At 37.1% G+C, this 16361-nt stretch overlaps 1 protein-coding gene across 1 annotated transcript; it reads right to left on the bottom strand.

Moving 5' to 3' along the window:
• Positions 1-2986: 2986 nt before the first annotated feature.
• Positions 2987-16361, bottom strand: LOC128610367 (CD48 antigen). The gene is made up of 7 exons (XM_053629628.1): positions 15534-16361; positions 11031-11345; positions 10566-10832; positions 7687-7788; positions 5684-5754; positions 5340-5414; positions 2987-5176 (listed from the first exon to the last, which is right to left on the bottom strand). Exons 1-7 carry the CDS (start codon positions 15595-15597, stop codon positions 5096-5098), a joined length of 975 nt encoding a protein of 324 aa, XP_053485603.1. The 5' UTR covers positions 15598-16361; the 3' UTR covers positions 2987-5095.

Here is a 16361-nt window from a genome sequence, read left to right as displayed (position 1 = left end):
AGGTCTAATACGGCTGTGAAGGTTGTCAGTACTCTCTAAAAACAAATGTTTAGGCTCAACATTAACTCAACAGGGGGAATGTGACTTAGCCTGATAAGGAACACATTGCACATGTCCCACTTCGGTCCTTGTGATTTGGCCACAGAGAGTTAGGCAGAGACTGTAACCTTGGGTCTGATTTACTTTTCAGTTTTTTCATCTTTGGTATTAAGTTATTAAGTACATCACTCACAAGGAACAGGTTCAAGTGTTAGCTGATCAATTTTATCGTTGGTCAGGCAAAAATGTCGATATATGCCTGAGCAGAAGAAACAACGTGGCACAAAACATAAACTGCCATAAAAGTTCTCTCCGGACTGATAAAATCAAGAATAATGATTGATTTTAACTTTTACAGAAATATGTTTAAATATTTATTTATATATTGAGTCACCTTGACTTTAATGTGTAGTGTGAAGTTTGATAACTAAAGGATTGTAAAAAGGAAAAAAAAAAATCTCTCGCATGCTCTCTCTCCCTCTCTCGCGCGCTCTGTGTTTAGATGAACGTCATCATGGAATTTAAAACACTTTCATTCAGTTTCCAAACAGGGAAACACACAAAATTCAAATTAAAATTAAAAGAATGATTTGGAGCTCCGGCGCGCATGCTTCTGACCAGCTGTGTACACAATCTAAATATGGAACTGTATACAATCCGCTCAACACGGTCTCAATCCAGCCTCCTGATGTCATGCCCGGAGACTGAAGAGCCGGGCCGGACAGAGTCCCTCCCTCATAACTTGGAACACAACACGCACAGTAACACCATAATACTAAACAAACAATAAACACACAAAACTCTCTCAGGCGAACCACACAGACAGTTTTGCAAAACACCAATCATTTTGTGTTATGACAACTTTAAATTAATTTCAACCAACGAACCACACTGAGTTGGAGAAATCACCTTTTCCTCTACAATCAAATGTATTCTCAATTAAAACTCATTTAATAATCTGTATAATAAACACAAGTTTTTAACTTGATTACTCATAAAAATCATGTTGTTCCAACTAGTTTTTCCACATTATTTAAAAGGAATTTAAGTGTTATGTGCTTAATTAACATAATTGTGAACACATTTTTTTTTTTATAACTTACTAACTTCAAGTTGTATAACAATAGTTACTAAAATACTACAAATATTATACCTAACATCTCTGCAGGATTTATAGACAAGGCACTGAATGAAATGAGCAATATAGACAAAAAAGAAACACTTTGTGTCGACTACTTTTTATCTCCCATAGAACAAAGGCTGCTAAAAGAGCAAGCTAACTACAGTTGAGCTATTGAGATTATAAGGCTGTATGTGTGAATGACAAAGCAAACCATGTATTCTATAATCTGGGCTAAGACCTCCTTTTAGGCCTACAGAAAACTATTCCTTTTTTTTTTTTTATCTCTCTGCTTACACATCATAAAAGAGAAGCCCTTTATTATCACTTAATTTATGGAATATAAATGAAAGGTCCAAATGGACCTCCACATTTCGAGTGTCTGACTCACTCATTTCTCAACAATGGCTTCTGTGGCCTGAAAATGCACACTTTTTTCCACCTTCAGTCTTCCTTTTTCCCTGGATCACACAATCTGGGAATATGTTTTTATATATTACAGGTCTAGAAGTTCTGATTTACACAACGGGCAATCAGGCAGATGTCTAAAAATATTTACAATGTTCTTGACTGCTCCCCAATTTTTAAAACATTCATACAGCAGTTATTGATACCAAAGTAATTATAATACACACAGTCCCACCCGACTCACACAAAGTCTGTACCAAATTCAAAACATTCAATGAAAAAGCAGAAATATCTCACAAAGTTCTGTGTTACCCATCTCAATCTGAAGAGCACACACACACAGTGGTGTTGTTTTTTTTGTTTATTTTTCCTTTCACACAGAAGCAGGCCTGCATGTGCAGATAAGAACACGCACATACACACACACACTGAGGGAGGCCTTTATTCACACTTGTCTCCAAAACTAAATTTTTAGAACTTATCACACACACATGCCTCCTTTTTATCACCAACGCACGCAAGCTCACATACACATGTTATATTCACACACTGTTACACATATTTATATTATTACACACACACAATTGTGGTTACACATTCATACACTGGGCACGCATCTCTTGATGGGTCCTTTCCCTGAGTTGCGTGACCCGGACCTGCGCCCAGGATTTACACCCCTCTCTATCCAGCCCTGGAATCTTTCACCAGCGGTATTAGGGGTCCCCCACCAAAGCAGCCGCTACCTCAAGTGGCCGGTATCTGGGGTTTGAGGCCTCATTTCCACCTGCCTCTATTGCAGCCCTGGAATCTTTCACCAGCGGTACTGCAGGACTTTCACTCACACAACACATATACAATTTCATTAAACAACCTTATACACCTTATACATAACCCTTATACACTCACATATCGGTTCACACTTCTCTTACATTTTCTCACTCACTCAAGGTTCTTTTGGAGACCAACTTAGTCTTTCTTCCCACCCCGGGGCTTCCCACTCGTGACAACAGATCACTAAGACAGAGCTTTGAAATAACAGGCGTCTGCAATGCCCTCTTCTTACACGGCCTATCTGTTGCTTAGAGAGTGAAGTCCCATGGGAGAGATTACAGACATATAGATCTTAACCCAGTCCCTTCGTGGTCGCCAAATGCTGGCTCAAATTTAGCCTATTACCCGAAGAAACTTAAAAATTCAACATAGAAGCAAATACTCACATCTGCAAACCCAGTTGGAGATAGAAAAATAAGACACCAGCCGTGAGTGAGAAGAAGCAAGGTTCCAGATTTATTGGTTCCATTTCACCACACGAGATCCACACCGATGAGAATTCTCAGAAGTGATCTGACACCTGGAGCTGAAGCTCCCTTATTTATACAGTTTTCTACACCCAAACTAACAGAGCTTTCCCATAACACCAATATGTTTAGAAAGAACCTTCCCATGATACCAATACATTTTAGAAAGAGCTTTCCCACAATACCATTATGTTTTAGAAAGAGCTTTCCCACAATACCAGTACGTTTTAGAAAGAGCTTTCCCACAATACCATTATGTTTTAGAAAGAGCTTTCCCACAATACCAGTATGTTTTAGAAAGAGCTTTCCCACAATACCATTATGTTTTAGAAAGAGCCTTCCCCGAACACAATTAGGTTTTCGAAAGAGCTTTCCCATAATACCAATAGGTACGAGACTCAACATTTCGGAGAGACCTTGGTCTCACGGGGTCCGCTGTTCCCATCGATGGTTATCTCGCGGCCCTAGCCATTCCTATCGACGGTTATCTCGCAGGTGCACCTTGACACAACTGCCCTTATAAACGGCCCGTCTTGGTTCTCTCTTAAAAATTAAGGCCTTCGTCTGTGTTACTCCTGACTTTTTCTCGTGAGACAAGAATCCTCCTCACCTTCAAGTGCATTATGGGGTAAGTTTCTTTCACATTTTTCTGTATTTCTGTTTAATAATGCTTTTTTCTTTTCATATTTGCTCTACATTTCTGTTTTATATCTGGTTATACTGTTTGCAAGTATTTTACCCCCTTTTCTGTACTCCATACTTCATAATATCATTATAAAATCCTTATAATCCTTATATTATCCTTATAATATCCGAATACTCCTTTTATTATTCTTATAATGTTCTGTTTTCCTTCTGTATGTGTGTGCGTGGCAGCATAGGCCTCTGTGTGTGTGTGTCTCTTAGTTGACCGTCCACCTACGCTCTGAGGCCTGCCGCACTAATCAAATACATGTATGGTTTGGCCTTGCTTATCTGTGTGTGTTGTGTCTTAGGTGAACATCAGCCCAGTGAATTTTCAATAAAATTACATACTACTCATACCTCCCTCGTGTTTATTTCATGTATATTTTATATACAACACATGTCATGTTACTGCCTCCCTTGATTGTCAAGGTAGTCGAAGAAAAAAATGGAAGAGATGGAAACGAGCAGAGGTTAGAAAGTACCTCAGTTTGTATAGTTCTAGACTTAGAGTGTATAAGGATTTGTATGTGTGCATTAATTGTGGTATGAGATTGTTCTGCGTTTTGTGGTTGTTCTTCGTTGTCATCCATTACACCAGAAGACCTGCTTTACTGTGATGTACTGACTCTTGCAGGTCAGGAGGGGCAGTGCAAGCTTAAATAAAGAATAGCAGACTTAATCCATAATTATTGTGTAATCTGGTTATTATGTGATGATTGAGATTATTATTGTTGTATAGATACAGCCAAAGCCATGCTAACCATGGGTTATTAAATCAATTTAATTAAACGATTTATTGGGTCATACCATGTGGTTACCTATGGCAACTTGTGACAGTAAAATAAAGCCGTGCTTGATGAAAATCTAAAAATAAGTCAATAAGAGAGCAAAGTGGATAGAATCCATGGATATAACTCTGTTACAAAAGAAGAAAATACCTGGTACATCAAATGATAATGGGTTGCATTCAGAGTTGGAGACATAAATTCAAATGATACATCAATAGTTATATAATTAAAGTTACATTACATGGATTGCCAAGTTTACACAAGGACTTAAATTGATTTTCTGCGCTCTCCATTTAGATTATGCAAATCACCTGTGTGTAGTTTGCCAGATTTTTCTTGAGTATAAGCGACTGACATGACTTTTCAGTAGCATTTAGGCCGGCTAAAATATCGGAGAATTAAGACTGAAGATGGAGAACACATTTTTTCTTAGCTGTCAAATGTAATACAGTGTACCATAACAAGACATGATTTACAAAAAAAAAAAAAAAAAAAGACAAATGGTGCATCTCAATCAGCTCTCTAGCTCACTAGGTCATGAATCATATCATGTACACAGGTTTGAACACTGGTAAAGACCCTGGCTCACTACACACTGGAACATTAATGTTCTTTATAGAAATGTGCACAATTTCATAATTCTTTACTACTTGCGTATATCTCATAATATAAAAATAAAACACAGTACAAATATTAGGAAACATACAAAATCAATAAACAGTATGAAGAATAAGGTTCCTTAATGTTTTTACAGTTTAGAGAACTTGCTGGTAAGGCGAGGAAGAGGTAGCACCGACCTTTGTATGCTGTGGAAGTGTCACTTTAGCATAAATAGTCTGTGACAGAAAATGGAGACAATAAAATTATATATATATATATACTATAAAACCATAATGTATAAGAAATACAAGTAATGCCCTAAATCAGCATTAGTCTTTGTATAAAAAATTAATAAGAACAATAATAAGAAGCAGAGACCTCATGTTTGACAGCACCTACCATTTCTGGGTTCACTCTGAGATCGTCCACAGTTTCATAAACTGTCATTCCATTTACAACACTCTCAGATCGCTTCTGCAATGCAGATGGAAACTCAAATTATACTGACACCATATCAAGCCAAATTGTATTCAATTTCAATAACTTTATATTTTTAAATAACTTAATTTAAGAAGACCTTAAAATAACATTATTTTGCCACTTACTAATTAATTCAGTAATTCACTAAGTATTCACTAAGAAATTCAGTTTATTTACTTAATAACTCAGTAACTTAATATTTTTTTCAGATGGGACCCTCTAAAATATAGGAATCTAACCAATAAGCTTAAATGCATAGTTACATCTTTCTGCACGGTGGGTACGGGATTGACATCTGCATACACTGTATTACCCCCTTCAGAAGCACTGCCAACTGTAAATAAATAAATAAATAAATAAAATAAAGTGTATAATCTTATAATAGTAAATATAGCTGCAAGCAGCAATACTGGGGTCAAGCCAATTATCAGCACCATGAGCAGCAAAAGAAGCTTTGTGAAATGTTTCCATTAGAGTCTGATGAACAATGTATGAGGAGTCAGAAAAAGTAAATATTCAATAATAAAAATAATATATTTGAAAAATAGCTTCTACTAATTTTGTCGAGTATGTGGTGCTATTCTGAAACTCATCAGGTAGCATCATATACACGTACATTATATATATATATATATGTGTGTGTGTGTGTGTGTGTGTGTGTGTGTGTGTGTGTATGTATTATATATTTATGTATATGTGTGTGTGTGTGTGTATATATATATATACACACACACACACACACACACACACTCAGTGGGGGAAATAAGTATTGGACGCATCAACATTTTTTCAGTAAATATATTTCCAACTAGGCTATTCACATGAAATTTTCACCAGACATCAGTATTAATTCATGAAATCCAGAAATATAAAATGAATTAAAATAAAAAATTCATCTGAATAGCCTCGCTGGAAACATATTTACTGAAGAAATGTTGAAGCGTTCAATACTTATTTCCCCCACACTTTATATATATACATCCGGAAAGTATTCACAGCGCTTCACTTTTCCCACATTTTATGTTACAGCCTTATTCCAAAATGGATTAAATTCATTATTTTCCTCAAAATTTTACAAACAATACCCCATAATGACAATGTGAAAGAAGTTTGTTTGGAATCTTTGCAAATTTATTTTTAAAAAAAAACAAAAAAAGCATATGTACATAAGTATTCACAGCCTCAACATTGAGCTCCGGTGCATCCTGTTTCCACTGATCATCCTTGAGATGTTTCTACAACTTGATTGGAGTCCACCTGTGGTAAATTCAGTTGATTGGACATGATTTGGAGAGGCACACACCTGTCTATATAAGGTCCCGTAGTTAACAATGCATGTCAGAGCACAAACCAAGCCATGAAGTCCAAGGAATTGTCTGGAGACTTCCGAGACAGGATTGTATCGAGGCACAGATCTGGGTGGAGGACTCTCAGATCACGAGAAACAAAGATTGAACTCTTTGGCCTGAATGGCAAGCATCATGCTTGGAGGAAACCAGGCACCACTCATCACCTGGTCAATACCATCCCTACAGTGAAGCATGGTGGTGGCAGCATCATGCTGCGGGGATGTTTTTCAGTGGCAGGAACTGGGAGACTAGTCATGATTGAGGGAAAGATGAATGCAGCAATATACAGAGACATCCTTGATGAAAACCTGCTCCAGAGCGCTCTGGACCTCAGACTGGGGCGAAGGTTCATTTTCTAACAGGATAACGACCCTAAGCACACAGCCAAGATAACAAAGGAGTGGCTACAGGACAACTCTGTGAATGTCCTTGAGTGGCCCAGCCAGAGCCCAGACTTGAACCGGATTGAACATCTCTGGAGAGATCTGAAAATGGCTGTGCACCGATGCTCCCCATCCAACCTGATGGAGCTTGAGAGGTCCTGCAAAGAAGAATGGGAGAAACTGCCCAAAAATAGGTGTGCCAAGCTTGTAGCATTATTCTCAAAAAGACTTGAGGCTGTAATTGGTGCCAAAGGAGCTTCAACAAAGTATTGAGCAAAGGCTGTGAATACTTATGTACATGTGCTTTTTTTGTTTTTTATCTTTAATAAATTTGCAAAGATTTCAAAACAAACTTCTTTGACGTTGTCATTATGGGGTATTGTTTGTAGAATTTTGAGGAAAATAATGAATTTAATCCATTTTGGAATAAGGCTGTAACATAACAAAATGTGGAAAAAGTGAAGCGCTGTGAATACTTTCTGGATACACTGTATACTGTGTGTGTGTGTGTGTGTTTATCAGAACTTAACATACTTTTGCGAGATCTCCACCAACAAGTCAGTCCAGCAGTCACAATGAAGATTACAGTTAGAGCACTTCCTGCTACTGCAATCAACACATACTCTGGTATGGCACCTGCAAACACATCATATATAGCTTGGTTTTTATAACACTCAAAGTAAATGATGGTGTGATAACTGGAAAAACAAACATGTTTTACAATCATAGTAAGTAAATAATCAAATTTTGAATGCAATGCTGAAGTAATTGATTGGGGTGAATTGGGCCAAAAAAAGACACCCACATCTGAATTGTGCTTATATATGCATGTTGTTGTCTTGTTATAGATTACAGCGTTTAGTCCGATGACTGTATATATGAGTAGACATTGTAATAGGAATTTAAAAGTGAAACCAAATGTCTCTGAGGCCTGTTAGAAGACCCTAGTTACTGTAACTAACTGCTAGATAAACATTAGCAAACTGAAACAACTTAAAGAGAAGATGAAAATTTGCCTCACTATTATGAGTATCTAGCAAGATGTCATAATATTCATTCAGTTTGGATATTAAAATGGCCCAAGTTATATCATGTTGAAATTAATAATGTTAATTTCCTGTTTTTAAACATACTCCACCAACCAAATGAGTAGAGCATAAAAGTGTGTACTTTAACAGACTTCAGATGTGTAACATACTGCTCTAAAAATCTCTTAGCAGCTCAACTCTAAAATCTTCTCCTGACAACAGTAGACTCAACTCAACTCAGTCACCTGTGCAAATTATACAACTGCAATTGTAGCTTTTTAAGCTAAAATTGTTAGTTATTTATTTCTTATGTTTTTTCACTTGACACGTGCCTGTCACTGTTTGAACTCCCTGCATAAAGAAGGGGAGTGTCCATGACCAATATGGATAGGTGAAAGGCAGACACACTGTCCAACTGGCCATATCTTCTTTGCATACTTTGACTCCAATTTTGACCTACTGAGAAACTTCAAAATTGCAATAAAAAAGTCTTAAAGGCCACCCACAAAAGTGTACACTCATATATCCCATACTTGTTTCAGACACTATAGACTCTATTTTAATGCCAGTAAAAGTGCAATTTGTCTGCAAAATTACTTTTATTATTTTTAAAGGGATACAACGTTAACTGTAGTCTATTTTTAAAACCAGGCTATTGATGTACTGTTTGTACATCAATTGCCACCCCACATCAACAGAAGTATGCTACTTCTGAAATACTAAATACTACAGATATATTAATGAATTCCACATAAACACAGTGAATGTGTAGGAATAGACTGTTTTGTCTATTTATGTGTGTGCCTGTAAGTAAATGTAAACTCCATAGAAACCCACCCAAATCCATTGAACAAACATTACTAAAATAATCAATTTGCATTCTCAGTCAAAATGTCAGTTGCTCTGCACTTTCATTTAATCACATACGCACGTCATATTTCAGATCACAGACAGTGAATGTCACCATCCTTTAGCTATTCTTCTGTAAATAGTCTGCAATAGCATCATAAAGTGAAAAAACATATTGATGTAAAATCTAGTGACAGAAAAGCTATACATTTAGTCAACCAGTTTATTAATGCACCACTAAAATCCCGAGGTGGGTAGTAACGTGCTACATTTACCTCGTTACATTCACTTGAGTAACTTTTTGAAAACCTACCTTTAAGAGTAGGTTTAACTGGCCACACTTATACTCTTAATCTGGGTTCACACCATTTTTGGCCACGATTTGGTCGTCTGAGACAAATTTTGAGAATCCTAAAAGATTCCTATAATCCTAGGCCAAAGTCTGTAGTCTGTGATCGCTAGTTTGACACGTTCCCTGACAGCCAATTAATGGCCATTGCAATCAAATTTTTTCACCAATTAAATTCTGGCAGTGTCAGAAGATTTGAGGCACAGTCCTGTAGTGTGGCTTCTCCTACTCCGTAAGATGGGTGCACACTGTGCGAATTTTAATAGACCTTTGCTACTGTTGCTTGTTAGACTGTATGAACATGATTCCCGCTGTAAGCCACATCACACTGTAGGATCTCAGTTGTCATTAATGTCCGACTGCACGACAGTCAAGACGCGAAAAATGGACATACGCAAGAAGACTCGCACAGAGTAGGACAAGTCACACTACAGGACTGTGCCTCAAACATGTTGTTAACATGTTATGAAAATAAAGTCAGTCAACTGTTGGGAAAATGTTTGTTTTTTGGGGTGTGTGTGAGATTTTGTGTTGAAAATGACAGGTTTTGTGTTATTGTACCTATCACAGGACTGGGATACGCTGCTTCATCTTGAACCCAGGTTTTATATTATATAAACAGAACAGACAGACTTTCAAGGAGAGGTGTGACTTGCAGTTCTCCGTGTAGTCTGAGGTTCAGGATTTTCCCTTCATTTTAATCAGATCCGAAGTACCTAGTAACTTGCTACTTGAGTAGTCTTCTCATTGGATATTTTATTAATCTTATTTAAGTAATTATTAACATTATTACTTTTACTGTTACTTGAGTAATTATTTGTTCTAACTAGTTTTACTTGAGTAAATATTTTGGCTACTCTACTCACCTGTGCTAAAATCAAACTATAGCCTATAAAGGTAATTATGAAAATATTATGTTTCAAATCACACACTCAGTGAATGAAGGAATAAGTAAAGCTGATTTGATTGGATATCACAACACACACCTAACCAAGTTGCCTGATGGTCACAAAAATAGCAAAAATATATGTAATGTTGCATCTTGTGCCTTTAAAAAAATGTATACGTGTATGTCATGCAAATAAAAATAGGTCACTATTTGTAAGGTGTATATTTACTTGTTTTGGTCTGCTCACAGCTCAGTCTCTCTGTAGCAGAACTCACCAGAAGGAAAAGTGTAATTATACCTGTTCCTGGATGTTCAGAGCTACAGCTCAGTGTCTCTGTAGCAGAACTGGAACTGACGTTGTTAGCTGCAGTGCAGTTCAGTGTAACAGCTCCTTCTGCTGGTGAGAGACTGAACTGCAGCTGAGCTCCACTCCCAGTCTTATAGCCGCTCCACAGGTAGGAGACACTCTCAGCTCCGAGCGCTGCACACTTCACATCAACATCACAGCTGTTTGTGGACAATCTCCACGTCTGATTCTTCTCAATCTGCACAGTTGTTATGGGAACTATACATACATTTACACACGCACGCACGCACACACATGCGCACACACAAATAAGGAACCCATGAAAGACTAACACACTTATTTAAAATATATGGACTAAGGGAGTGTTAAAACAATTCACAATAAATATATTTATGTAATTAATCTTCATAAGTTTATAATTATTCCCATTACATTGATCAAATTAATCACACCTACTTTGAATATAAACTTTAAATGTCTGTGTTGGAAGCTGTGTTTCAGTGTCTTCTGCAGTCACTGAGAATGTCCCAGAGTCTTGGGGTTGAAGATCTTGTACAGTTACTCCAACTCTATCATTGTCCTCCTTTAATCTTCCACTGAACTGGGATTCCAGAAGTGTGTAACTCTGGTCTGTACTGTATTCAGCAAAAGTTTTCCCATTGAAGACCCACTGAACCAATAACACTGATTCAATTGGGTATTGAACAGGAAGATCCAGGGAGCTCCCAACTTTTAGCACCATCACTGTGTCAGCCAAACCAACACACACACCTGCAGCAGAGGAAAACATAACACATGTTCTATGTCCAAGCAAACAAAAGAAACAAACAAAAAACCCTCCACCACTGAGTGTCCACATGTTTTTCATCTGATATTCATGTAATATACTGCTTATATGCTATTTAAAATCATTTTAAAAAATGACATAAATTTTTTACTGACATGATCAATTTGTATTCTCATTTTCAAATTTGCACTTCACCCCAAGTCAATTCTGCCCCACCCCACTGAGTGTCCACATGTATTTTGTTTTCCTCTGATATTCATGCAATATACTGTGTATATGCAAACACAAAAGCCAACAATCTTCCATATATACTACTAAAATATTGCAGCAAATATTGCAAATTGAGACTGACACCAACAGAATTTCCAAACTTGTTTTAGATTCTGTGACTTTACCTTTATATATGTGTGTTCTATTAACTTGGTGATGTTGGAAGGCATTGTGTAACTCGGTCTAATAATTTGTATACTATCTATGGTTGTCACCCCCAGTAACAAAGATCTTTGGCCCAATAGGCCTGGTTGGTTATCCGTCACTGGCCATAAATTAAGCAGCATATTTGAGGCCTGTGAGATTTTTATGGCACAAACAGCACACAAAATACATCTCTACACTATTCTGTGGTTCTCATATTTTCCCCAAACTGCCCAAATGATTTGCCCTATCTCAACTCACAACACGGGGATAGAGCTAGAATGTGAACCATCTGGGAGGTCCCATGAACTGGTTTGAGAACGACCAGGTTTATACCAATGCCACAAGTGTATGGCGATGTTTTCCTGGTAAATTTCATTTCAGTTGCCAAAAGGGAAAGAACATCTAGAGTATCACAGTATACACTGCCTCATTTGCATCAACACACATATAGAAACATATGGTAAGTACACATGAATACATACTACATATATGAAGTCAAATATTTCGGTTGTGCTTTCTAATACTCTTTGTGTATCATTCCGAATGTTAAATCTGTAACTACACTACTTTAATGTACTGTCATATGAAGAAATAAGTACAGTGGTGCTTGAAAGTTTATGAACCCTTTAGAATTTTCTATATATCTGCATAAATATGACCTAAAACATCATCAGATTTTCACACAAGTCCTAAATATAGATGAAAAGAACCCAATTAAAGAAATGAGACAAAAATATTATACTTGGTTATTTATTTATTGAGGGAAACGGTCCAATATTACATATCTGTGAGTGGCAAAAGTATGTGAACCTTTGCTTTGACAAGGGGTTTGACCCCCTTGTGCAGCAATAAGTGCAACTAAACGTTTCTGTTAACTGTTGATCAGTTCTGCACATCGGCTTGGAGGAATTTTAACCCGTTCCTCAGTACAGAACAGCTTCAATTCTGGGATGTTGGTGGATTTCCTCACATGACCTGTTTGCTTCAGGTCCTTCCACAACATTTCTATTGAATTCTGGTCAGGACTTTGACTTGGTCATTCCAAAACATTAAATTTATTCTTCTTTAAACATTATTTGGTAGAGCGACTTGTGTGCTTAGGTTTGGTGTCTTGCTGCATGACCCACTTTCTCTTGAGATTCAGTTCATGGACAGATGTCCTGACATTTTCCTTCAGAGTTCACTGGTATAATTCAGAATTCAATGTTCCATCAATGATGGCAAGCCGTGTTGGCCAAGATGCAGCAAAACGGGCTTAAACCATGACACTACCATCACCATGTTTCACAGACGGGATAAGGTTCTTATACTGGAATGCAGTGTTTCCTTTCTCCAAACACAGCCCTTCTCATTGAAACCAAAAATTCCATTTTGGTCTTATCTATCCATAAAATATTTTTACAACAGCCTTCTGGCTTGTCCACGTGATATTTAGCAAACTGCAGATGGATAGCAATGTTATTTTTGTAGAGCAGTGACTTTCTCCTTGCAACCCTGTCATGCATACCACTGTTGTTCAGTGTTCTCCTGATGGTGGACTCATGAACATTAACATTAGCCAATGTGTGAGGCCTTTCATTGCTTAGGAGTTACCCTGGGTTCCTTTGCGACCTTGTGGACTATTACACGTCTTGCTCTTGGAGTGATCTTTGTTGATCTTCACTCCTGGGGTGGGTAATTGGCCTTGAATTTCCTCCATTTGTACACAATCTGTCTGACTGTGGATTGGTGGAGTCCAAACTATTTAGAGATGGTTTTGTAACCTTTCCAACTTCCAACTCTTTTCTGAGGTCCTCAGAAATCTCCTTTGTTCATGCCATGATATACTTCCACAAATGTGTGTTGTCAAGATCAAATTTGGATAGATGTTCTTTAAATAAAGCAGGGCACTCACTCACACCTGATTGTCATCCCAATGATTGAAATCACCTGACTCCAATTTCACCTTCAACTTAAACTTCTAATCCTAGAGGTTCACATACTTTTGCCACTCACAGATATGTAATATTAGATCATTTTCCATAATAAATAAATGACCAAGTATAATATTTTTGTCTTGTTTGTTTAATTGGGTTCTCCTTATAATCTTTTAGCACTTGTGTGAAAATCTAATGATGTTTTAGGTCATATTTATGCAGATATACCATAGTGGGTTCACAAACTTTCAAACACCACAGTATACCCCATGGAAATTATTGTCGTTTTTGACATATTTGGACAAACAAACATTTGATCATCTTTGAAACAGTGCCTATTAATGAAGTTGATATACTTGAACAAAACCACATAACATATCTGCTGTTACTGTGGTCAAACTCTATCTTTGATTTGTCTGTCCAGAGCACATTATTACAAAAGGAATTTGCCTATATGATCATTGGCAAACTGTAGTCTTGCAAAGGCTTTTTCCTGGCACGTCTTCCATGCAGCTCAAATTTGTGTGCAATCTCTTTCTGATTGTAGAAGCATGCACTTTGACACCAACAGTGACAAGATTTACTAGCAGATCCTTTGATGAAATTTTATGGTTCTTGGGGAGTTTTTTTTTTGCATCAGACGGTCTGCTCTTGGGCTGAATTCACTGGGACCACCAGTCTTGGACAAATTGGCAGTCGTTTGAAATCTGCGCTACTTGTATATTATTTTCCATACAGTTGAATGATGTATTCCAAATAATTTGGAGATCTTTTTAAATCGACTTGCCAGACTCATAGGCATCCGCAATCTTTTTTTCTGAAGGCCTTACAGAACTCTTCAGATGTTGGCATGATGACACCACACACCTCAATAGCAAAGGGAACACCAGACACTAGATATGAGAGGTGTATAAATATGACCGGTTCCACCTGCACTCCCTAAACAGGTTCTCATCACCAGCACATAACAAACATAATCTTAAACACCTGATTCTAATTTTATGGATTTAAATGGTATAACAAATGTAGGGGTGTACTTACTTTTTCCATGTTACTGATGTTTTTTGCTAATTTAAAGTGTGAAAATTACTGCAAAATGTACATTTTATGTGTCAGTTGATAGCGTATCACCTTAATAATATTAATAGGCACTGTTTCAAAGAGGATCAAATATTTGTTTGCCAAATATGTCAAAAACCCTACAATTTCCATGGGTGTACTTATAATTTTAATATTCTTATCATTTGCAGTAACCAAGCAGCTGGTACAAAATACATGTACTATGCAATTCTTTTCACAAATAAGGCCTGAGGTTTCCTGAACCTAACCTTATCTTTTTCTACAGATAGAGAATGATAACAGCACACAGTTACATGAGAAATATGTTAAATTAAAGCAATAGTGTCCTGTTAATGTTGTGACAAATGCCAAATACCAGTTAATTTAATTAAAATTAATAAAACTTCATTTGAAAATGTACTGAAAGTAAAATGAACAGCAGATTTAATGTTTAACAAATGTAACAGTCCAGAATAGTTATGTAATGAAAATTCAAATCTCAAATAATTTAGAATATATTCAGAACACATTATTTCCTATTTAAACTTTTTTTTAAATGAACACCTGTACACTTCAGTGTACAATGTGCAAAGATCAAAAAACTTCATGCAGTCATCCATGTTTAGCTTGTGCATTTCTGAACATTTTCCAAAGACCATGTAAAGTTATTTCCCCCAACTTACGACATTATGAATAAGAAAGCTAATTTACTGTGAATCATTACAACAGTTTATGTCTCAGTGTGCATTAAAAATGTCCCAAATTTATCTCCATACATACCCTGAAGAATTCCAAACATTAGCACTCCAAAGCTGGAAACACGATATCCTTGAAAGTCCCACATTGCTGTTAGTGAATGACTGTTTGTCCTGCTACAGCTCGACTCAGACTGTGGAGTCAACACTAGACGATCAAGTCCAAGACACCAAAAACACTTCCTCACTCACTCACTGAGAGTCTGAGGTCTCTTAATCTAGAAGTGTTTGCTGTGGGTGGGAGTAAACACAAAAAAAGTGCGCCTACTGTGTTATATATATATAATGTCCTTTTTACAGGCAGTGTATTGTCTGAAAGTGGTTTAGCGGCTTTCTCACTTCTCATGAACTGTGTCACGGACACTCACTGTATTTCTGCTAAAACACGCACAGCTTAATAAAGTAGAAAAGGCTAAAGTGCACTGACACAAGGGAACATGTTTGCCATGTTTACTCTGTTATAAGTTTCTCTTATGAATTGATGAATGAACACATCACTTTCTCTGCATAGGCTTGATTAGTGTCTTCTGATGAGTTTTGAAAAAATTCCAGGCGAGTCTTTTACAAGACTTCCACATCTGGCTTTTCTTTCTCTCTGAATGCCAGGAACTCACTTCATGTCCAGATAATAAGCACGCATGAGGAGAAATGCTGTCAAATTTATACACAAGGAAGTGTCACTGTTTCATGTGGGCTGAAGTGGTCCTGATCTGACACCAGTCCTGTTGTTTTCTCTGATAATGCTAATGTATGGGAAGTTAAGTTCTTGAAACTGACCTGAAGTCAGTGCTGTGGTGTGCTTCTCACTTCCTGTTGAGAGCTGCTAGGGGTCTGGGTGCACATCGAGTCTATG

This window comes from Ictalurus furcatus, chromosome 7 (assembly GCF_023375685.1).
Source record: "Ictalurus furcatus strain D&B chromosome 7, Billie_1.0, whole genome shotgun sequence".
In the NCBI taxonomy this organism is placed as follows: Eukaryota; Metazoa; Chordata; class Actinopteri; order Siluriformes; family Ictaluridae; genus Ictalurus; species Ictalurus furcatus.
This window is presented reverse-complemented; position numbering and strand designations above follow the sequence as displayed.